The following is a 25,613-nucleotide window of genomic DNA, read 5'->3' as shown; positions in this document are numbered from 1 at the left end:
TCTTTTTGTCAAAAAATTAAAAATAGAAGTACCCTTCGACCCAGCTATTGTGCTACCAGATATTTATCCAAAGGATACAAAATTGCTAATTTGGGGCACCTGGGTGGCTCAGTCGGTTAAGCATCTGACTCTTGGTTTCGGCTCAGGTCACTCACAGTTTCATGAGTTTGAGCCCCACATCAGGCTCTGTGCTCACAGTGCAGAGCCTGCATGGAATTCTCTCTCTCCTCTCTCTGCCCCTCCCTCACTGGCACTGTCTCTGTCTCTCTCAAAATTAATAGGTAAACTTTTAAAAAAAGTTTAAAAATAAAAAACAATTTGAAGTGCTGATTGGAAGGGACACATGCATACCAATGTTTATAGCAGCACTATCAACAATAGCCAAATTATGGAAAGAGCCCAAATGTCTATCAACTAATGAATAGATAAAGATGTGGTATGTATATACACTGGAATATTACGTGGCCATCAAAAAGAATGAAATCTTGCCATTTGCAACATCGTGAATGGAACCAGAATATATTATGCTAAGCGAAATAAGTCAGAGAAAGACAAATACCATATGATTTCACTCATATGTGGAATTTAAGAAAGAAAACAGATGAACACAGGGGAAGGGAAGCAAAAATAAGATAAAAACAGAGAGGGAGGCAAGCCATAAGAGACTCAACCACAGAGAACAAACTGAAGATTGCTGGAGGGGAGGTGAGTGGGGGAATGGATGGGCTAGATAGGTGATGGGCATTAAGGAAGACACTTGTTGGGATGAGCACTGGGTGTTATATGTAAATGATGAATCATTGGGTTCTACTCCTGAAGCCAATACTACACTGTATGTTAACTAACTTGAATTTAAATTAAAAAGAAAAAAAAAGGTAGTTGATAATTAAAATTGTGAGATAGAATTACTTGAAACATAACCAAAAAAAAAAAGAACAGACCAAGAACAAGACCTTAATAAATACTTACAGTAATAATAATACAAGAAGAATAGCCAAGATGTGAATCAAAGAAAGAGCTTATTGGCATATGAAAGAATCTATAAAAGTATACTGTCATGAGAACCAGAGGATAGATTATGACTTCCTGTAATGGCCTTTCCTACCTCTGTGCTTAATCAAAATCATACCCATCCTTTAAGGCCTGCTTAATTCCCATGTCCATGGCAGTTAATTGCTTTTTAATCATTTTTATGGTATGACCTATTTTCCATACAGCAGTCTTTCCTCAGCTAAATGTGTAACTTCTAGAGAATGAGAACTAGATGACAGACATTTCTGTATTTCCCCACAGTACCTAGCACAGTTCTAGGCATATATTTCTATCTTCTATATCTATCTTCCTGTATCTGTCTATCTATCTATCTAGAGAGAGAGATAAATCTGTTGAATAGATGACTTTAGAAATAATGTAGGCGGGGCACCTGGGTGGCTCAGTCAGTTAAGCATCCGACTTCAGCTCAGGTCATAATCTCACTGTTTGTGAGTTTGAGCCCCATAACTAGCTCTGTGCTGACAGCTCAGAGCTTGGAGCCTGCTTCGGATTTTGTGTCTCCCTCTCTCTCTGCCCCTCCCCTGCTCTGTGTCTCTCTTTCTCAAAAATAAACAAACACTTAAAAATTTTTTTGAAAGACAGAAAGAAAGAAAGAAAAAGAAAGAAAGAAAGAAAAAGAAAGAAAGAATGAATGAATGAATGAATGAATGTGGGCATTTAGGGGCACCTGGCTGGCTTCGTCAGTGGAGCATGCTGAGCTCAGTATCATGAGTTTGAGCCCCGCGGTAAAGATTACTTTGAATGAATGAGTGAATGAATGAATGAATGAGGGAGGGAGGGAAAAGAAGGGAAGCGAAGGGTCACATTTCCCAGGAATTCAGGGCCCAAAACTAAAACAACAGTCTACTAAGGGTGTTGTGTGTGGTACATGAATATTCATACTGCAAGGCCCTCTGCCATAGCCAGAACTTAATAGCAGATCTGGGGGAGCCTTTGTGGCTCAGTCGGTTAAGCGTCTGCCTTCAGCTCAGGTCATGATCTCACAGTTCGTGGGTTCGAGCCCCACGTCAGGCCCTCTGCTGTCCACCCAGAGCCTACTTCAGATCCTCTGACCCCCTCACTCTCTGCCTTTCCCCCACTTGTGCTCTCTCTCTCTCTCAAAAATAAATAAGTAAAAACTTTAAAATAGCTGATCTGAAGAGTCCAAGGCCATCTTGAACCTAAAAGTCTAAATAGGGGTTTTCATAATTACAAAAATCATCTCGTAGAGATTTCTTTCTTAACTGTCAGTTTTTAAGTTTACATGTTAACACTATCTTTTGGCCATCACTTTCTCATCATCTCATGGTATCTTGACTATGAGATCACACACACACACACACACCTACCTGCTTCTCCATATTCACTCTAGTGTAGACTCCTTGATGGATACTTATTGATCTCAGTGCTCCATGAAATAAAATAGCCTGAGGTAAACACACCTACACATGTATGTCAACTTCAAAGAATAAGTAATTGTTATTATGTGTATTATAAGTATTGTTGGCTTAGAGGATGGGTAGAAAAGGAAGTGGAGGAGTAAGTAGGTTGAGGTTTGGAAATGAATGATGTGGTGATAAGTAGGTGACATGAGAGGGTGACAAGGGAAAGCTAGAGAATGAATAATGAGATACTGGTTAAACCCAAATGAATTCAATTATTTATATAAATGGTAGCAACTAGTTTAGAGAACCAAAAAGAATAAATCATCTTTAAGTTTCTCTCATTTTGACTTTGGAAATATACCTTATTATCTTTTCAGCAAATTAACCAAATTATTTTGCCTAAGTTTATATTAAAATTAATGTACATTTTTATATTGTGTATTAGAGTAGATGGTTACAGTTTTTTAAATGACTGGCAAAAGATAAATAAACTTGGTAATTGCTATATATACAATTGAGATTAAACACTATAAATTTATTTTTCTGTGTAGTTGATTCCTAATTATCCATGGGCAGGTTGTTCATATTCTAGAATTTCATGAATAGCCTTATATTTCACTTAAATAGACAAAAGAACTCAGTATGGTAATTTTTTCTATGAAAAATGTATTCTTTGAGTCTTATTTGGTAAACTCAAAGATTTAGTTTTATTTTAGAAAATACTCAATTCATATTTTTAAATAATGGTTGGTTTTCATTTTTTAACTACTTTGATATCATTTAGTAAGCACTGCATCATACTTTGCTTTTTTTTGTTTGCCAATTCATTTGAAATAGATGCTTATGAAATCATTTTGAGAGGTGAAAGATCTCCAGTTAGCTGGCAAATTACATTTGGAAATAATCTTTCACTTGATTTAGGACAATAATCATGATGTCAAATAATAATTATTAACTAGAATAACAAGCTCATTCTGAAATATTTTCATTTGTAAACAATGTAATTAGTTTACCCAAACATGCAAATCAAAGTTAAAACTGTTTGCCCTGAATGTGAAATATCTTTTAATAGATAAGAATTAAATGCTTTTTTACCTGTTAGCATAAGAAGCTTTTTAAATTTTTGAAATTCATCTTTTCATTCCTTTTCTTTTTCTTTTTCTTTTTCTTTTTTTTTCTTTTTTTTTCTTTGTCTTTTTTTCTTTTTGAGTGAGAGAGAGAGCAGGAGAGGGGCAGAGGGAGAAAGAGAGGATTTTAAGCCTGCTCCATACTGAGCACAGAGCCCAATACAGGGGCTGGATCCCATGACCCTGGGACCATGACCTGAGCTGAAATTAAGAGTGGGATGCTCAACCAACTAAGCCACTCAGTTGCCGCAATGCATCGTTTCATTTTCATATTTTCTTTTTTGCTTTATTCAAACTGGAAGCAAAAGACATGCTTTCTTTTTATCATTTTAAAAGGACTTCTGGAGTGCCTGCCTGGCTCAGTAGATGGAACATATGACTCTCCAGCTTGTGAGTTGGATATAGAGATTACTTAAAAATAAAATCTTTAAAAAATAAAAATAAATAAAAGGACTTCTCAATTGTTAAACTCTGTGATCTGATGAAAACTTTATTTGATAAGCACTTCTATAAAACTAAATCACCTCACTAGTGTATGAATCAGTCTTTAAAATCTTTAAATTTTATAAATGATTCTTACTGAATCATGAAATTTGTAATTATTATGAAGGAATGATAAAGGAATGATTTTTGACAGCCAGTAGATCTTCAGCTGCTCAGGATTCGTTCTTTTGCTGACTATTTTAAGACGGAATGTCCTGCTGAATCCTTTTTAATTTTAGAGGTATTGAAGTAAAATTTAGTATCTATTAAAATTATAAATTATATGCAGTTACATTTTCTTTGGGCTTTGTTTTACTAAATTAAATACTTTAAGAGGTGTGCGTGTGTTTTCTTATCTTTGATGTTCCCACTGTTGCCTTTCAAGATAAGCACAGTGATGGAGAGAAGACTGCCTGCCTGCACTAAGCAGTGTAGCTCAGTTAGCATACATTATACATTGTACTACTCAAAAGCTGGGTCTTGGGCTAGGGGTAAGGGGAGAATTTGCTTCGTCTGGAATATAGCTACAAATGTTCAGAGGATGTTACTAGAATATTTAAGTAAATGTAGCTTCTATGAAATAGATGTTCACAGCCTCAAGCCCTAATGAAAAGTAATTAAGACATTTACAGGTAGCTCTTCAGCCGTTAGCTGGGCTATCTGGAAAGAAGCTGTCGGCACATAACCGTCATCATTGCTTGCCAATTCATTCACCTTTTTATTTTTAGGTTACACTAATTTGTCCTCTAATTTCATATGCTCCCTCTTCCAACCCTAGTCTTTCAATAAAATTTGTTTTGTTGTACTACTGATTATAACCACCCTCATAGGCTCCCTGGGACAAGGCCATGTTGCTTCTATCATTGTTCCTCCTCTCCCATTTGAATGAGCAAAGTATCCATGCTTAGCATAGCTCTGTATCAGCCAGCTCTGTTTAACCTTAATATCTGTCCCTGTGCAATGAGTAAGACCTTCATTCTGAATTTAGTGAGATGGGTTTTTACCCTTTCAGGTTAGCCGTGTGAATGTCTACTTTTTGAAATTACTATAAATCATCAAAAATTGATGGTTACTTTTTCACTGGTTGGTTTCCTAATCATTTTGCTTAATGAGACGTTTTCATGAGATTTTTAGTTTTATTTTCTAGTGTGTTGTCTTACCTACTTCAAAATAAACTCTTCTGTGTTAGGTATACGCCCTGCAGTTACAGAGGAATGGAAGAGAGGCTCCCTCATGGCAGCACATCACGACTGACCGATCACTCCAGACACAGTAGTTCTCATCGGCTCAATGAACAGTCACGGCATAGCAGCATCAGAGATCTCAGTAGTAATCCTATGACTCACATCACACATGGTACCAGCATGAATCGGGTTATTGAAGAAGATGGAACCAGTGCTTAAATTGTCCTAAGATGGAGAACTTGTGCTGTTTAAAAAGCAGATTTTATTCTTTGCCTTTGCATGACTGATTGCTGTAACTCAACCGTTACCATGCTTTCAGTCAGGTGCAGATTGTGTCCATTGGGAAAGTAAATTTTTGCTTTTTATATTGCATCAACCTTAGAACATCAAGGCATCAAAAATGCTAATAATTATGTCATCACATAAATAATTCTTATTTCTAGGTTATGAAGAGATTATTTGTCTGGTAAGCATTTTTATAAACCTACTTATTTTATATTTAGAAAAATCCTAAATGTGTGGTGACTGCTTTGTAGCAAACTTTCATATGATATCAACTAGTTGTGAGATAACATTCTGGTAGTTGTATTAATAAAACAAAATTTCAGAATTAAGGAAATTTTCTATGCAAGGTTTATTTCTCAGATGAATAGTTGGACTTTGTAGTTTTCTTTCCACTAAGTGAAAAAGAACTGTGTTTTTAAACTGTAGGAGAATTTGATAAATCAGCAAGGGTATTTTAGCTAATAAGATATAAGATCAACAGAAGAAACTGAATAGTCTATTGAAGGCTCTTTTAAAATTCTATCAAAATAATCTTCATCCAGAGACACACAGGATTAGGATTAGCAATGGAATAAAAACAGAGATGGATCTTTTTTCCCCTGTGATTGTGCTGTCTTTATTACTTTTGTAAATATTACTTTTACTGGCTGTGTTTTTATAACTTAACCATATGCATGGTGGAAAAAGTTTAATTTGTAGCCACCTTTTTCCATGTAGTAGTATTGATTCATAGAGAACTTCATGTTCAGATCTGTTCCGTGGAGGCATGTAATAAGATAAGCATCACACATTATAAGCTTTTTTTGTGGGAACCACAATTTCAAAATGGCAAAATGTTTTCTCTACATTCATTGTTGTATTTTTCTACAGTGAGATGTGATCTTGCCAAAGCCACCAGGCCCCTCCTAACAGTGAGTTGATTGTGTGCATTTGCATTGCCCAGGAGCCACTAGACTACAGCTTTCTGCCCCCACATTCTTATTTTCAGATTCTGGATCATTCTTTCCTTACAGTTGAAATATATATAACTTAAGTCCAAAGTGGTGATTAATTTGAGGTATTTGGAAACCATTGTAACTAAATGAAGCATGATTAGTCTTGCTGTGAAGTATCTTTTAGTCTTACCAATATCAATTCAAAAATGTTTGACATTCTGTTGTGTAATGTTTAAATAATTTACAATAAAACCGTGAACTTTATTAGGCATGAAATTGATCAGAAGGGAAAGAAAAATTCTGGAAAATGGTGGATGTGTTTTATAGTAAAGTGTATTTAAACAAGTGGTCCTCAGCCTTGACTAGACAAGAATCACTTGGGGAACCTCTGATGCCCAACACCTTCCTCTCTTTCAGAGGAGAATTTGTAGGGTTGTTTTTTTTTTTAAGTTTTCTATGTTTTATTCTAATCTGCAGCCAGACTTCAGGTTGTTTTGAACTAACTTGCCCCCTGATAGTGATCTGATGGCATCATATGATATCACATGAATATCTAGGCGGACTCAATTTTGTGCTTTTATATATCATTACCTGATATGCAATTGTTCTCCACTTTATTTTCCATTATAAAATGTGGAATCTGGGGCCCCACTCCTAAAGTTTCTTATTCAGTAAGTCAAAGGTGGTAGGACTTTAAAACCTGAGTTCTAAAAATATCACACGTAATTCTTAATGCAGGTAATGCAAGAATCATACTTTGAAAAATGTTCTAGACTCTAGAGAGGCCTGGCTTTGCCATATGCCAGTTTTTTACCTTTAACGAGTAAACTGCTCTGAGCCTCAGTTCCCTTGTTTATAAATGAAGATAGAGGGAGAAGTACCTACCTCACAAAGTTGTCGAATAGGGATCAAATGAAAAATCATACAAAAGCTCTTTGAAAACTGTAAAGCATTATGAAATATAAAGGATTAAGATTAAGGATTTAAGAGATTTGAGGGCTACTATTGTACATTCCTTGACATGTGTTTAATTTATGTGTACTTTTTTCTCTCTCCTTTAAAACAAAAATACCAAGAAATTAGGTGTTGAAAAAAAGGCTTCATCATGCAAAAATCAGTTTTCTGATAATAATTTGTATATCATATTTCTTTCAAAGTACATATATCTTATTGTTTATTATTGACTCTTTATAGGACATATTTGAACATTTAGCCCCAAAGTGTTTTTCTTTTTCCTCTGTCTTTATTGTCTTTCTCCTTGGAGCTGGAGTTCGTACTCAAGATACGCAGAATTTGAAATTCCCTCATAACTGACAATTAGTAAACCGTTTCTCTGAAGGCCAGACTTAGAACAACTCGTTTATACAATAAATCAATAATTCATAAGGCTTTTTTCTGAAAATCTCTCCTGAGAACAGCATGAGAAGACCAAAACAAACATTCAGAAACAAAAATAAGAAGTTAAAATAGAAGGTACCAGTTTGAGCTCAAAGATGTTGTCATCCATCGCCATCTGCATTATATTATCAATTGCCAAAATGTTAATTGATTTTCTTGTGCAAGTAGGCCAAGTGTAGACAGTTAAGTGCACATCCCTATGAAAATCTTAATTTTTGTGCTTCCTGATTTTTATATATTCATTTCTCTTGTTTGTTAAACTCCCTGTTGGCATATATGTAAATGCTATATTGATCTTTCATTTACTTTCAGTATCTTAATTTTGCTCCATGAAATTTACTTAATATCATCAGTCCCTTGTTTTAAATAACAGTATTTAGTTTGGGTCAGGTTATTTATCAAACTGGTGCTTTAAATTAAGAAATATTTTTAAGAAACTGTTAAAGAACTATAGCAAACCAGCAATTTCAAAGTCTCAGTTCCCTTAAACCAACTTGAACAAGTCGAGACAGCTTTCTTACCATATGTTTAACTTTAATTTGTGTTTTGATTGGCATGTGATAATGTTTAGTATTTTATTTGTTCAGCTGACAACTGCGAAAATAATAGTTTCTCCAAGATGTTAATATATAATCAAGAGCTTTCAAAAAGTACTTTGATTTTAGCAATACTGTATTTAATTTATTCAATAATTAAAGCAAAAGATCATACTAAGCTCAAAACAATAATTGGTTTGAAAGAACAATTGATTAATAACAACTAGCACAGGGCTAAGTACAGAGTAGGTTTTTCAACAAATATTTACGAATGAACAACTCATGTTATGCAACTCACATTTACCCTTAGTAGTGAGAATCTCACCTCAAAGGAATTTGAAGTATCTAAATTTAAACTGAATGAAATGAAGTCTCTGCTTTACCAGAATAACATGTGGCAAGTAATAAATACATAACTTACACAAGAAATACTTACATAAGCTTGTACCAAAACTTGATATTAATTTTAAAAGGTGAACACCAATTCTTAGAAGTATTTAAGCTCTTGTTGCTTTATGTGAAATTAAATCTTTGTATACTAGTTGGGTAAACAAATATTCAAGTAAACCTTTGTTAGTAGTGATTTTCTTTTTCTGCTGCTTCTTAGAGCAAATGTATGAAAATTCTAAAAATCTTTTTAAATTAGAAAAATTTCCTACATTTTAGCCTACCTCATTAGTTTCTTTGTGATAAGAGCTGGATATAACAAATTATACCTATCTTAGTTGAGGCTATATCCCTGTGATGTAAAAGGAACTACTTAAAATGTTTTTAGAAAATGGTGGCCAGAGCTTAGAAAACAGTAACAGACCAAAATTTCATTATGATGATATTTGTACTGCTTTTGACATGCCAGAGGTATATTCCTGTATTATCACTTGGATGATTTTCATCATCTAGTGCAGTGAAAATCCCTTTAGGCTTGGGATTCAGAGACCCATAATTATGATGTGAACAGGACAGGTCATTTAGTCTCAATTTCTTCAGTGTAAAATGAGGATAAGTTAATTGTTGAGCCCCAAACCTACCTCACTGGACTTTGGTTGTAAGGAACAAATGAGATAACATGAATTATCATGCTCTCTAACCTATAAATTGCTCTGATATTATTTGTTTTTGTTAGAATTTGGGGGTTGTAGAAAACAAGGATATGGTCTTCAGTAGTATTTAGCAACAACAACAAAATAGGCAATTAGACCAGTACAATCTTGGTACAATTTGGTACAATCTTTAAATCAACAATCCAATTAACTTTTTGAAAATGAGGTTCTTTTTCAAGAGTAGGTATGTCCTGAAACTGTGCTAGCTCTTGAGTATATATATAGCCAGTGTGTGCTCTCAAATTGTATACAATTAAATTTGCAGGTCAATCTCAACAGCAAGTTTGAGATCTCCATTATATTATTCTTTTGATGGAATTATGTAAGTACATGAGCTTGACTTCACTGAAACTTGTAAGAAAAATACAAAGAAGAGTGTAGGCCCTTTAACTTTTCTTTGAGGACTTTCATGTGCCTATTTCTTTCTGATTAAGAACAAGTTTTAAAAAGGTAATAGCTGTAACTTGCTGATATTCATCATGGCAAAACTTGAAATTTTAAGTTATTTAAAATTATCTTAATTGTATGTTTGTATATATAATTTTTTTAAACCTACATAAAGTAAGGATTTCTCCATTCTTTTCCGCACATCAACACACAAAAGAGCATTTTTATGGAACCTAGATTTACCAAGGAACTCATGCTTCTTTTAATTTCTTTTATACCTTTTTACAACTGACTAAAATAAGAAAAAGTGTTTATATTCATTTATTTCCTAGTAGCCACATTTATACATTATTCTTGTATCATTTCTATTTTATATGAAAAGAATTATGTTGACATCTCTTCATAATTTAACTAATTCTCTTCTCTTTTTGTTCCAGTTGTATGGGTTTAGGGAAAGGAATAGGGAGACTAAGCATCCCGTACCCTTCATCTGACTGTAAACAGTCTCCTGGGATTTTTTTCTAATTTAATTTTAATCCTATACTTCTTTAATAGTCAAACTGAAATAGGATTGTAATTTTCTCCCAGGATCCAAAATCTTCTAGGATAGAAAATACTAAGGTCTACCTAAAACCAGCCATTTCTTAGACATTTCTATTGGATTCACAAAGATGTAATATACTAAGTTAATAAGCATATTTCCTATTCTGTGATCTCTAATTAGAAAGTAAAATTTTGTTGCCATAAAGATAAAAGAAAGTAAAGTTTCACTTATATTTTAGTCAAATCCCACAGCAGTACAACATTACATCCTATAAAAGAAAGTAGTTCCATCTATATAAATGCATTAAAGAATAGTTCCCTTCAGATTATTATTTTTTTAGTAATTATTTATCTCAGGAAATCTATTATGTCCTTTCTTGGACATTTTCATTGGTATGCTAGCATTGCTGTTAATTTATTTTCATTTTATTGGCTACTGTTACCAGTTTTTCCTGATAAATAAGTTTTTTACCTTGTAATAATTCATTTTTTGAAGATTCGGTGTTCCATTATTTTGATGATTACCATTTACTAGTAATATTAGTATTTATAAGACAGTGATATTTTTAAACTTATTATTTTATATTTCCTGAAGTAGGGTGAACTACTTTATTGTTGTTGTAGCCCTGGTGTTTTTGTTGTATGTCATCTTGTTTATATTGCTAACTTGCAAATATTTCTTTGTCTTGTGCTTATTGACTTAAAAAGCTTTAGAGCTTCATAATTTTCTCTTTTCAGAATTGGCAGATTTCTTTCCCTAATGCTTAGTAAAAATACATTATGTTATTTTTTAAATACCACAGAATTTTGAGTCAGGAGACCTGGTTTCTAGTATTGCCTCTGTTTTCAGTGAGCTTTGTAACTAGAATTTTACCTCTTGGGACCTCAGGTTTTATCATCTGTGAATAGATGTGAAGAAACAGGGGACTAGTTTAGGTAGTGTCTCAAATTCCACCTGCCTGTAATTTGGGTGTCGCTTGACCATTTTGTAATCATTATTCTGGCTTACTTTTATTCTTGTTATTCTTCCCATGAACTATATTTACTAGTTCAGCCTGTACTGTTAATGAAATCTATGCTTAAATTGCTAGGATTCAGGTATGTTATTAACTTTGTTTTCCACTTATAATTTTGAGTAATTTTAAGGAGGAAATTATATTACAGATAATAAAAATAAAAGAAAGGTTACAAATAATTGACACGACCTTTTTTTTTCTTCCATAGGAAAAGTCTCCTAAAGCACTAACATAAGCACCTTAAAACTGATATATAGGAGAAAAATGACAAAATTCTGTGGTCTTTGTTCTCTTAAATATGAATATAGCTATTTAGCCTTAACTTTAAACAAAATGTATTCATGATAAAATTAGTGAGCAAAGCGGTGATAGCACTGGCCCATATAGCTAATTAAAAAGCTCTTGGCTTTTACCAACATTAATATAATTATCAAATGTAAAAGGAATTTCGAGAAGTGGATTGAAATTTTTCTGTTTAACAATTATTCTTAAAATGTTCTTAGATTCATTGAATAAGTGTAATTGCCAGATTGCCATGAGCATTGTCCTACTTTAAAATGTTAGAGATAAATGTAGTTTTTTTTTTTTTTCTGGCTATGCAGAAGATGTTTTCATAAAGCCTCCTTAACTGTCTAATAAAATAGAGATTGCATTAGTTCCATGTCTCAGCAGAGTTCTCTTACAGATTTAATTGTGCTCTCTGAGAACCAGGGAAGAGCCAAGGAAGTTACTTGTTACTTTTAGAGATCACTGCCTCTCTCTAATTGTCTGCATTAGCTCATATCAATCTGTTGAACACATTGGTCTATAGATTTATAATCCAGGTATTGGGTTTGGTGTTGGCTAGGTAGAGAAGAATAATGGAAGGTTGATGTTGGAAGATGGTGTGATGTCTTAGGCTATACTTGATTCCTTGTCTTTGGTCAGTCCAATGGATCAACTTTCCTGGCTTTCAGAAATTAAATGAGATGACTAGCTTCTCTCATTCAGACACAGCTATATTACAGTGTTATTTTGATTGCCTGTAAAGAAAAACAACAACAACAGCAACAAACACCAGACCTTTATTTTCAGTTCTCTGGCTCTGCATGTTTTGTTATTACACTTGTTAAACTTGAATCTGAGGTCCAAACATTTCATTGAAGATTTTCTGGGTTTTGATAATAGGATATTCTAGAAGATAAAGCAGATAATCCTAGTGTGATTTAATTTATATTTATCCATCCACCATTTTTCTACCTACTTCTCCCCTCCCCAGTTTTGAAAAGGACGTTTAGAGTTGTCTTCCTTCACTCCCTTAGTTAGCCCCTGCCTCACATAGTTTTTCCCTAAACTCTTGTCAGCAGAAACATTTAATAGGAAATGATTCTATATTTCTGGAACAAGATCAACAAAAAAGTTCTTGGCATTGAACTGAGGTGAATATGTAGTTGAAAATACTGTATTTTTTTAATATGTGAACTTAAAATTATTTTTTAATTATAAAAAGGGGTCTCTGATTTGAAAATATTAGTCTGGAAGTTCTTTTGTCATCAGGTGCTATTTCTACCTTATCAGAGTAAATCTGAATTCTTTATCATTCATCTTTTTAAAAAACTAACTTCTCTAGAATTACTCCATTTCACATATCTTTTAAAAAAAATTTTTTTTAACGTTTATTTATTTTTGAGACAGAGAGAGACAGAACAGAGCATGAATGGGGGAGGGTCAGAGAGAGGGAGACACAGAATCCGAAACAGGCTCCAGGCTCTGAGCTGTCAGCACAGAGTCCGACGCGGGGCTTGAACTCACGGACCGTGAGATCATGACCTGAGCTGAAGTCGGCCGCTTAACCGACTGAGCCACCCAGGGGCCCCGTCCATTTCACATATCTTTAACACCAACTTCAAACAACTTTTCTGCTTCTGTTTTCAAACGCCAAATTTTATTTTTGAGTTTTATTTCTTCATTGAAGTTTCAAAGTATTGCATATGTGAAGGAGTGACTGCAGTTTAGACATTTACTTTGGTATGATAAAGATAATACCACTACCACTGCTTTCTCCGAAACCCAGAAAGAAGAGTTCATTTGACACTCAAAAGCTATTAAATTGTCTTATTTTTTTTTATTTGGAAGAGCTATGGAAGCTGTTTCTTCTAATTTAAAATTGTTCAAGAAAATACTGACTTTACTGTATTTTAATCTGATAGTGAATTTAGGGGATTGTTTATATAAATATATGTGTCTACAACTAATAATAGTTCTGAGTTACTTTGTTTTCTATAATATTGTGATACCTGAAGCTTAAATTTATTTAATGTGAACTTTTTTTTTTTTAATTTTTTTGGTAAGCCTTTATTTTGTCTTGTTTTGTTAGTGTTGTGTGTTAGGTTATTATGGTCCTCTCAGCAGAAAATCCTTTGTTAGATAGCCTGATTCTCAGAAAGAACAATTTAAAGAGATTTATACTATGTCATCATAGTTGGATAGTATTATCCTGAATTTGCTGGTTTTGTGAAATTGCTGGTTTTGTTCATCAAGAGTGATCAAATGTTTGCAATTTCATAATATATATTCAAGAAACAATCAAACAAAAGGTGTTTTAGAATAAATATATTAACTTTCCATTCTAATTCCTCTTATTAACCTATCAGAGACCTTACGAAGGAGATTCAAACTATAGATAACCATAGGTCCATCAAGAAAAGTCTGCTTTGTTTTGTAGTTAAATTGCCTAGTTTTAAAGATATTTAGTCAAAATGATTTTAGTAATTGAAAGCAAATACCTTTTGGGAATATGTAAGTTATATAAAAACTTTCATAACCTGGGATATTATCACATATCAAAGAACTAGTATGTAAATATCATTAGAGGCAAAATAAGTGCCCCCCCCCCCTTCCATATCTACTATGGACTCAAATTTTGCTAGCTATAGAATTTTATCTTCTTGGTAGGCATTCTGAAATGATACTACTATGTTATAGAGTCAACAGATTTGCCTTAAAATGCCATTTAAAGATTTTCTTTATACCTATGTTTCAAATTATAAGAATCAAAGTATATGGGTGTAAAAATGCATGTAAAAAATATGAATCTCCTACACAGGAAATCCAGAATTTTAGAAGAGCTATTATCTAAGAGGTTGTAAATTGGATTGTTCTAAACTCACACTACATCTCATATAAATAATATTATGAATAATAAGGGCAACACATTAGCCAACAAGAGCTGATCTGGTGCACTTCATATTAATCTAGTGTCTCAGTTTTGACTATACTTTTATGGTGGGGAAAATTGACTTAGATCTCTCAGTAATCACTTGGTATACTTCTTTCTAGGAGATACCCTGAGTCCTGCCCAGGTACACACACTCTCCATCTGGCCTATTCCTCTAATGCTACATTCCTCAAGACCTTCCTACCTGCCTTCTATCCCCAGTCTTCCTTATCAATACTTCCGAAGTATAATCTATATTCAAGCATTAGGAAGAAGGAAATTTGCTTTAATTTGTATTCAAGTGTTAGTCACTATAGCCCTTTTAACCTGCTTAAAGATAAATCTGCATTAAAGACAAACACATTGCTATTAGCACAAATTACTATCAATTGGAATATTGAGCTTTAAAACAAAAATGGAAATAGTGTTGGTTGGATTCTTTTGAGGCAAGAGATACCATTAAGTGACCTAACTTAAGCATCTCTTGCTCTTTCTCTGAATGCATGTGATGTCTGAAAGTGCCGTATATTTTCAGTGACTTTGAGGAGGGGAGCTAGTCATTTGTAATTCTGGGTCATTGAAGTCAGGGTCTTGCTGATCCTGTGTTTTTCAGTTCAAGAGCTGTGTCAGGAGCATCTTAGATGTCCGTCACCCACACTCTTAAGATTCTGTGCTCGAGCCTCAGTTTTCTCTACCTCCCAGCTAGTCCTGTCTATCTTCCAGCTCTGCTCATTGATACTATAGACAATAGCTTTCCTCATTTTACTTTTATTGACAGTGACACCACCTTCTCCTTTTTTCAAGAGATAAAAAGGTAGAAGCGATATTCCTTTTTCATTATTTAAAAAAAAAATTATTTTTAAACAGCTGGCACTTAGCAATTTAGTTTTCACACCCTATTCTGAATTAAATTGATATGGTGATTCTAAAATTGATTCTAAAATCTTAATCTTGCTTTTATCATGTAAGCATCTAGTTAGTGTTTATGCTAAAGACTTGTATTTTGTGGCATTAGTTCTTCACATTTCTTTTTTATGTATTTAAAATTGTTCATTTCTGAGTGGGAAAGTTACTGTTATTGAGATATGTATAGGGCAGGTGCACTTGATTAGAGCATGAACTGTACTTTCACGTTAGCTGGATGTGCTTTGCACTCTGCTCTTGTAGATTTATTTTGTTTACAGTAGACTGATGTCCATTTTTGTAAATGTTTTTACTTAGCACTTTAACTGTGAGTGTACAAACTGATTTTAAATGTAGTGGTTGTATATTTTGGTTATAAATTGGAAATTTTTAATAAAATTAAATTGTTCTCTATTTTGTCATTAGTATCTGATTGCATATAATTTTCTGTATCACCTTCTAGACTACTTAATTAACATATTACACTGCTATTTTTCAATTGGGTTTCATATTTTATATTCTAATATTACTAATATTTTTCATTTATAACATAGAATTCACATTATTCTGGAATATAGAAATATGTAAACAAAAACTGTCCAGTATCATATCCTTTTCTCTCACACTTATTTTGTCAATATAGATAAGACTGATCTCTGTTTATATAACACTACTGGGCACATAATAGGGGTTCAATACATATCTGTTGATAAAATTGAAAAGTATCTGTATCAGTTTTCTAATTAGAAATCCTACTCACATTAACAAATCAGTTGATTTTTTTCATGCATAGGAAGGCAGACCAGGATTCAAACTATTATTAGAGTTTCTTGCCTGGATCATACAGCCTTTGGTTCCAAGGAACCTTTGGAATCATAAGGTCTAACTTCCAAGCCAGTACAAAAATTCTTCAAAACTATCTTTTATAAGCCTCTGCTGGAATGATTTCAGTAACAGGAAGCTCACTACTCTGTAAGGCCTTCCATTCCATTTTGAGGAAACTCTAATTGTTGTAAAAGGCCTTGCATATATTGGGTGGAAAATGTATTTCTTTGTTACCTTCATACACTGGTAGTACTCTACAGATACACCGTAATTCTTTCACAGGACTATTTGCTAGACATTGGAGAAAAGATATGTTGTTTCCTCCAAATCTTTTCTATAAGCAAAACATGTCCTATTTTCCAGTTTCTCCATGACTTCCTATCAGATCCTAGTTGTTCCCTTCCAAAAGACTACAGTTAGGAATATTCCTCTTAAAATTTCCATAGAACTGAACACGTATCTCCAGATTCTATAAAACTAGTGAAGAATCTAATGTACACTATATTCTGTACACTATTACTTATATTAAGTTTATCACAGAAGAATGGAGCACTTTTTTTTTAATGATCTCCCTCCAATTATTGAAGGATGAAGATATGCATATATACATGTCCATCAATTGTTCAAACTCTAATGTTTGCCAATTTCAGATATTTCTCTAAGGCACTGATTGGTCATTTACTGTGTGCCAGGCAATGAACTAAATAAAATTCTTAATCTCCTGACAGTTTATTTCTAAGGTGAACCAAATATTTAATAAAGATGTGAAAATACCCTAAATTGTTTTATGACTGCTAAATTAGGGAAGAATTTTTTTGAGTGTTTTGTTTTATGGTGATCATTAGCTAACTACACAAATTTTGATCATTAATAGTTTGAGTACTAATCATAGTGTATGTGCTGGGGCAAATACATAGACTAAACCATTGTTTTTTAGGTATGGGATCATTTCATCAAATAAAATAGTACATGTCTCAGTACGTAAAACAGATAAAAGCAGGATTTTTAAAAGAGAAAGTGCCTGAAATCTTAATTATTTGACCTAGTCCTTTTATCTCTTCACTACAGCATCCTTGAATCATCTAGACAGAACTCTTAAGAGCTCAAAGAACCAACTTTATAAATTACATTACAATTTGACTCTGGCTGTGGTCACATGAATCTACACGTGATAAAATTGCAGGGAACTATACACAGAAATGAGAGCTTGTAAAACTTGTGAAATCTATATAAAATAGATGAATTGTATCTATACCAATTTCTTGGTTTTGCTATTGCACTACAGTTACAAAAAAAATGTTACCATTGGGGAAAACTGGGTATGGGTATTATTTCTTAAAACTGCATGTAAATCTGTATCTCAAAAAGGTTAACAAATTTTTTAAATTAGTGAACTAAGTGATCTTAGGTCCCTTCTAAAATTCTGTAATTAATGCCCCATTCATTTTCTAGCTGTTTTTTTCCTTCTGTTAATTCTAAAGAACCTATTAGAATTATTTTTGAAGAGACTCTTGGTAAATGTCATTTACCCAGGAGTCCTTCAGTTCTTGTTTTGCCTTTCCTAATTTGATATTCTCACATGAAAACAAGACCCTGCTAATGTGCTCCATACATTTTGCCTGTTCCCATTCCCCTTCTTCTAAAGTTTCCAGGAATAACAATCAGAATCACCCCAGACTTTTGAGTGTGGTCAGCAGAATAATGGCCCCCAATTCCCAGAACTTGTGAATGTGTTATTTTCATGGAAAAAGGGACTTCGTAGATGAATTTAAGATTGCAGACCTTGAGATGGAGATTATCCCAGATTATTCATGTGCGCCCAGTCTAATCACATGAGTCCTTAGAAGCAGAGAACTCTTCCCAGCTGCGGGCAGGGAGGTGAAAAAGGATGAAGGTGTAAAAGAGATGCAACATGGGAAGGACTTAACCCACTGTTGCTGGCTTTAAAGGTGGAGGAGGGAGACCATGAGTGAGGGAATGTAGTGGCCTCTCAGCTAGGAATGGCTTTCAGCTGACAGCCAACAAGAAAACATAAATCTCAGTCCTACAACAGCAGGGCACTAAATTCTGCCAACCAGAATGAACAAGGAAATTAATATTCCTCTGAAGTCTCCAGAAAGAAACTACTGACATCTTCATTTTAGCCCCCATGAGACCCATGTCAGACTTCTGACCTACAGAGATAATAAATTTGTGTTGCTTAAGCCCCTAAATTTAGGGTAATTTGTTATAGCAGGAATCAAAAACTAATAAACTGAGCCTCATACCCCCACATCTGCAGAGTGTAAGCAGTGAAAAAACAAGTAATGGAAAATGGCTCAAGGAGTCCATTAAAAATCAGAAGCACTTCAGAGAGCTGGTGAGTTGCCTGCAACAGACTGTTGAGGTTGGTGGAGACAGGTTGGAAGTATTGAGTAATAAGAGCAGTCACTCCCTGGTGCCTTTCTTCCTATTCTCTCTTTTAGTCTTCATCTTTTCCACCATTATTTTTCATTTTCATTTATTCCCATTCCTCTTATCCTCTCTTCCATCCTTTCCTCCTCTTTAAAACTCTGCTGTTCATTTTTCCCTGTTAATCAAGTATATGTTTTTATCTACTCCACATTCCCACCAGCATACCCACCCATTTGTCAGAAGAATAAGCCTTGGAAAAATATCAAGATTTTCAGGTGCAGCAAGGAGCCAAAAGGTTAAAAATCATTTATCACCTGGTCTGGGTACTCCATGCACCAAGAGGGTTATATGCAAATTGATTTATTCAAAACAAAACAAAACGGGCTCCTGGGTGGCTTAGTCTGTTGAGCGTCTGACTCTTGATTTTGGCTTAGGTCATGATCCCAGGGTCATGGGATCGAGGCCTGCGTTGGGCTCCATACTAAGCGTGGAGACTGCTTGAGATTCTCTCCCCCCCACCCCCACCCCTCTCAACAACTCATGCTATTTCTCTCTTTAAACTAAGCTAAGCAGGAACTCAAAAATTTTTGAAAAATAACAAAAGCTTTTTGCTAAGGTATTGATTAGTCACTATCTTCTATTCTGCAGCTGAAGAATTATGCTGAGCACTTTTCACTATCTCTGTAGACAGCTCAAAACTAAACACCCTAAGGGGCTAATAGTTCATCAACTTCAAATAATATTAGATGAGCTACTGTATGGTAATAAATACAATTGAAGCATTTAAACATGTCACATGAGGTGAATCAATGAAGTAGGTATATTTTTTATTTTAAGAATTTTTTGGCACCAGATTTGGTAGAAAGTGCTGAATATGGGGAATAAATTCACACACTAATACCAACATGCAGACTTCGGGTTTCCCAAATGTCCTGGTGGCTAAAAGGGCAGAAGGGGTGTTCTCTGGCAACAGATCAGGCATGGTTGAGCCAGTTTAAAGGAACTGTTAATAGTCCTGAAGGCAGAGGTAATACAGGTGCCCTTGGCCATAAATTTAGTCGATTCCAAATGAGCCCTTACCATAACAATGAGGAGATAAGTCCCTCACATTCTCAGAGTGAAAATAAACATTCTGAAAATTCCAAAGATTGTCTAGGTCCTATGGCCGCCAGATACTGGCTTGTTTCTGGAGCCATTGCTACAGCACTTAAATTTGTTAGTAAATCCAGAGGAGAACAAACTAAATCATTTAAACTTAAAAATTCTTCCTTTCCTCTCTTTTTTTCTACTTACTGTTAATTTCCTTTGCAGAACCATGCCATATTTAACTATAAGACTTTTAGCGATCATAATTTTAGTTGTTTTTTTCAGAGCCAAGTTCATATTTGTAGTGTTTTTCTTGTCCGTTGATGAAAGCTACTTTAGTAAATGATGTTTCATGTTTCTGGGAGCATTCAATAGCTTGTATTAATTCATTCTTTTATTCAGCAAATACTCATTTGTTTACCTACTCTTTACCAAGTAGTAAGACCCTAGGAACTCAAAGAAGAAAATGACATGGTGTATACTCTTGCAAAGTTCACACTCCAGTGAGGAGATGAGATTTCTAACACTGGTGTGCTCAAAGTGTTATGTAAGCACAAATGTGGAAGAACTTACTTCCGCCATGAAGACCGGGCATACAGAGAACTTTATGGAATGTGAAAGAATTAATTGATTATGTAGGGGACAAAACAGGCAGTTGTTCTGTGGCAGTCCTGTAATCAGAATGTTGAGTGCAAAAGGAGGAAACAGACAATAACTAAGTAAAAAATTAACATATTAAGATAATAAATGCTATAACTTTCCTATAGGCAGGGGGTTAAAGTCTTGGTAAAAAATTAATGGATTTTGTTCAAAACGCAAAAGGGTGGGAGCGCCTTTTGGTGCTCAGGCCTTTTGGGTGGCTCAGTCGGTTGAGCGTCCAACTTCTGTTCAGGTCATGATCTATCTGTTTGTGAGTTAGAGCCCCACATCGGGCTCTCTGCTAACAGTGCAGAGCCTGTTGCAGATCCTCTGTTGCCCTCTCTCTCTGTCCCTCCCCCATTCACTCTCTCTCCCTCAAAAATAAAAAACATTTAAAAAATTTACAAAATGCAAAAGGGTGCATTGAAGCATTTTAATTAAGTGATTAACATAATTTTCTTTTAAAAAATTATTCAGAGTGTGGAGGTTCCTCAAAAAATTAAAGATAGATCTACCCTATGACCCAGCAATAGCACTGCTACCCTATAGCAATAGCAATAGGAATTTACCCAAGGGATACAGGAGTGCTGATGCACAGGGGCACTTGTACCACAATGTTTATAGCAGCACTTTCAACAATAGCCAAATTATGGAAAGAGCCTAAATGTCCATCAACTGATGAATGGATAAATTGCGGTTTATATACACAATGGAATACTACAATGGCAATTGTAGTGGCAATGAGAAAGAATGAAATATGGCCTTTTGTAGCAATGTGGATGGAACTGGAGAGTGTTATGCTAAGTGAAATAAGTCATACAGAGAAAGACAGATACCATGTTTTCACTCTTATGTGGATCCTGAAAAACTTAACAGAAGACCATGGGGGAGGGGAAGGGAAAAAAAAAAAAGGTTAGAGAGGGAGGGAGCCAAAACATAATAGACTCTTAAAAACTGAGAACAAACTGAGGGTTGATGGGGGGTGGGAGGGAGGGGAGGGTGGGTGATGGGTATCGAGGAGGGCACCTGTTGGGATGAGCACTGGGTGTTGTATGGAAACCAATTTGACAATAAATTTCATATTGAAAAAAATAATAAATAAATGTGCCACTTTATATGCAATAAATAAATAAATAAGATGAGAAATTATTCTGGGGGTTCCTGGGTGGCTCGGTCGGTTGAGCATCCGACTTAGGCTCAGGTCATGATCTCACAGTCTGTGAGTTCGAGCCCTCATGGACTTTCTGCTGTCAGTGCAGAGCCTGCTTCAGATCCTCTGTTCACCGCCCCCTCTCTGCCCCTCCCCCACTCGCAGGCACAGGCACCCTCTCTCTCTCAAAAATAAATAAAAATTAAAAAAATTATTCTGGTAGCTTTATGAAAATGGATTATGAGGACTGAGAATTCACACAGGGAAACCAATAAAAAAGCAGTTGAGTTAGTATGGGTTAGAGATAATAGTGACTTTCATGCAGATGGTTTTGCAGAGATGGACAAAAAAGGAAGATTAAGGATGTCTTTTGAAGTTAGAGTCAATAAGACCAATATACTGGATGTTATAGATAAGGAAAAGGGGGTGAATAAAAGATAATTCTTAGTTTTTTAGCCAGGGCAGCTAGGTAGGTTATGATGTCACCGAAGTGGAAAAGACTGGAAGAAGTATAGATGTTAGAGGGTTCTGTTTTGGACAGGTTAAGCTTAAGGTAACACTACTAGCTATCCAAGTGAAGATGCCATGTAAGCTGTTGGATAGGAGTCTGGAGCTCCAGTTGAGATTTTGACCTGTGATAGAAATTTGAGACTCATCAAGGTGTAGATGGGATCTAAAGCCATCAGGCTATATGAGATCACCTTGGAAAAAAGTGGATAGAGAAGAGAAGTTGTGTAGAGCACAAAAAGTCAGGAAAGGGGACTGAGAGGGGGAGGCCAGTTAGCTAAGAAGAAAATCAAGAGAATATGTTAGGGAAGCCGGGAGAGAAAAGTGTTCTAAGAGGAGGGAATAGTTCAACTGGTCAAATGATGGATAAAGATCAAATAAGATGATGACTAAGGAAGACGACATGATTTTACAATATGTAGGTTATTGAAAAGAAGTGGGAGAGAAGCCGTTGTGGAGCGGATTGGAAAGTAAATGGGGAACTCGCATTTTGAGCAGCTGGAAGACTACATACTTTTAATGACTCTCCCAATGAAAGCAGTCAAAATACTGGATTATATAAAAATCATACTGAAGGAAGTCCATTAGGCCAAAAGGAAATGACGCCAGATAGTAGCTCAAGTACACAGGAGGAAATGGATAAATGATAAATATGTGGGTTCATATGTTTTTTAAGTTTCCTAGATCCATTTTCGGGGTGGGGGGAGGCTATTTCCCATACACACCACCAAGTAATTCTCAGACACTAGCAGGGTGTCCAAGAATTCCACTCAATTCTGACACTGTCCACCCAGAGATAGCATCAGATTCCACAGGATAAGAATTCAGTCCTATACAACCGCCCCCAACCACACTTCAGATGCCAGTGACAAGCCCTGGGCTATTACCTGTGCTTCTGACACACCGGCCACACAATGACCTCCACCTTAGTTTTGATTTATTTGCTAGGGCAGCTCATAGAACTCAGGGAAACACTTTCTTACTTTTCTAATTATTTTTAATTATTTTAATTATTTTATATATTTTTTTAATTTTTTTTTAACGTTTATTTATTTTTGAGACAGAGAGAGACAGAGCATGAACAGGGGAGGGGCAGAGAGAGAGGGAAACACAGAATCTGAAACAGGTTCCAGGCTCTGAGCTGTCAGCACAGAGCCCGATGCGGGGCTCAAACTCATGGACCGTGAGATCATGACCTGAGCCGAAGTTGGACGCTTAACCGACCAAGCCACCCAGGCGCCCCTATTTTAATTATTTTATAGTATTAGTATTGTTTTATATCCAACAAGTTTTAATTATGTTTTATATTATATATTTTATTATATAATTTTATATAGTATAAAAATATTTTATTTTATATATTATAAACATAAAAATATATTTTATTTTATATGTTTTATTACATAAAACAATAATTTTATTATATAAAACAATAATTAAAATTTGTTGGATTTAGGGTCGCCTGGGTGCTCACAGTTGGTGGGTTCAATCCCCATGTTGGGCTCTGTGCTGACAGCTCAGAGCCTGGAGCCTGCTTTGGATTCTGTGTCTCCCTCCCTCTCCACCCCTCCCCTACTCATGCTCTGTCTCTCTCTTAAAACTAATAAACATTTTTTAAAAAAGATTTAAAATTTGTTGGATTTATAATATTTATATTATATACTAATATATGATAATTTGACAACATATATGACAAACACAAAGGAGGGGGAAGGGAATGGAGCTACATTGGAACAGTCTACACTAGCAATAAATTAGTATTAATTTTAAGTAGTTCTGATAATGCATACTATAATCCCTCGTAAAAGAAAATCCATATGGCAAGAAAATAACTGTAAAAAAAAATACAGTAAAAAAATCAAAATAGGCATTAGCATGTTCTACTACATATTTTTTAAAAACCTTGTTTAATGTTTATTCATTTTTGAGAGACACAGAGACAGAGACAGAGCACAAGAAGGGGAGAGGCAGAGAGCAGAGATGGACAACACAGAGTCTGACATGGGGCTTGAATTCACAAACCTTGAGATCATGACCTGAGCTAAGTCAGACGCTTAACCAACTGAGCCACCCAGGGGCTCCTAAATAATTTTTTCTTTAACACAAAAGAAGGAAGTAAAGGGAGAATAGTGGAACAAGAAGGACAAGAGATATAACAAAGGAGTAACAAAGTAGCAAATGTAACTCTAACCATATCGATAATTACATTTATTAACATGAATATGATAAATCCTCCCTCAAAAGCTATCAGTCAACAACCTGCACAAAAAAGCAATTTAATCCTATCTGCTCTTTCCAACAGGTACACCTTAGATTCAAAGACACAAATGGGTTGAAAGTAAAAACACGAAAAAAGATATGCCATGCAAACAATAACCATAAGGGAGCTATAGTGGCTATGCTAACACCAGACATGTTAAAGAGAATCAATATTGTTATTATAATAATAGAATTATTATAATAATAAAAGTGTCAATACCTGAGGAAAATGTAACAATTATAAATGTATACATACCTAAAAGCAGAACCTCAAAATACATGGAATTAAACCTAACAGAAATGAAAGGGGAAATAGACAATTCAACAGTAATGGTTTGGGGTTTTTAGTAACTGGTAGAACAACTAGACATAAAAGCAGTGACAATATAGAAAACTATCAAACATCTCAGCCTAACTGACATATATAAAATATGTGATCTAAATATTGCAGGGGCACCGGAGGAACTCAGTCAGTAAAGCAAAGGACTCTTGATTTCCACTCATGATCTCATGATTCATGGGATTGAGCCTAGCATGGAGCTCTGTGTTGATGGAGCCTGCTTGGGATTCTCTCTCTCCTTCTCTCTCTGCCCCTCCCCCATTTGCACATTCTCTTTCTCTCCCTCTCTCTCTCTCTCTGTTAAAATAAACACTTAAAAATAAATAGATAAATAAATAATTAAATATTACAGAATACATATTCTTTCCAAGGACACATGGAACATTCTAGTGAATAGACCATATGCTATGAGCAAAGATTGGCAAACATCTCCTATAAATGACCAGAAAATAATTTTTTTTTTTTTTTTTTTTTTTTTTGCTTTGTGAACCACACAGTCTCTGCTGCAGCTGTGCCTGTTTATTCTTGTAGCACAAAACTAGTCAGAGATAATGCATAGACAGGCATGGCTGTGTTCCAATAAAATTTTGTTTACTAAACAGGTGGCAGGCCAGATTTGATTTGCGGGTCATAGTTTGCCAACCTCTGTGCTATGCCATAAAACAAGTCCCAATTAGTGTAAAAGGATTGAAAGAATGCACAGTATTTTCTTCAAACACAGCAGAGTTAAATAAGAAATCATTAACAGAAAGAAATCTTGAATAACTATTTTTTATATGAAACACACTACTACATAACTCACAAATTAAAAAGACGTCACAAGGGAAATCAGAAGATATTTTGTGATAAATGAAAATGAAAACAAAACAATGAGGAGCACCTGAGTGGCTCAGTTGGTTAAGC

At 34.8% G+C, this 25,613-nt stretch overlaps 1 protein-coding gene and 1 long non-coding RNA gene across 5 annotated transcripts in view; one reads left to right on the top strand and one right to left on the bottom strand.

Annotated features, from left to right (window-relative positions):
* The window catches only part of FZD3 (frizzled class receptor 3), a 100,984-nt gene extending 89,350 nt beyond the window's left edge, over positions 1-11,634 (top strand). For all 4 annotated transcript variants that reach the window (XM_078445576.2, XM_078445574.2, XM_060653683.3 and 1 more), the window contains one exon: positions 5,217-11,634. In XM_078445576.2, coding sequence (XP_078301702.1) covers positions 5,217-5,430 — 214 coding nt within the window. In that variant the 3' untranslated portion in view covers positions 5,431-11,634. The remainder of the gene's footprint in view (positions 1-5,216) is intronic.
* Positions 11,635-12,456: 822 nt separating this feature from the next.
* Positions 12,457-25,613, bottom strand: part of LOC132691869 (uncharacterized) — a 34,179-nt gene continuing 21,022 nt past the window's right edge. The window contains exon 4 of the long non-coding RNA XR_009616034.2: positions 12,457-12,584. This is a non-coding gene — a long non-coding RNA (uncharacterized LOC132691869). The remainder of the gene's footprint in view (positions 12,585-25,613) is intronic.

Source organism: Panthera onca, chromosome B1, assembly GCF_046562875.1.
Source record: "Panthera onca isolate mPanOnc1 chromosome B1, mPanOnc1 haplotype 2, whole genome shotgun sequence".
Taxonomy (NCBI): domain Eukaryota; kingdom Metazoa; phylum Chordata; class Mammalia; order Carnivora; family Felidae; genus Panthera; species Panthera onca.
This window is presented reverse-complemented; position numbering and strand designations above follow the sequence as displayed.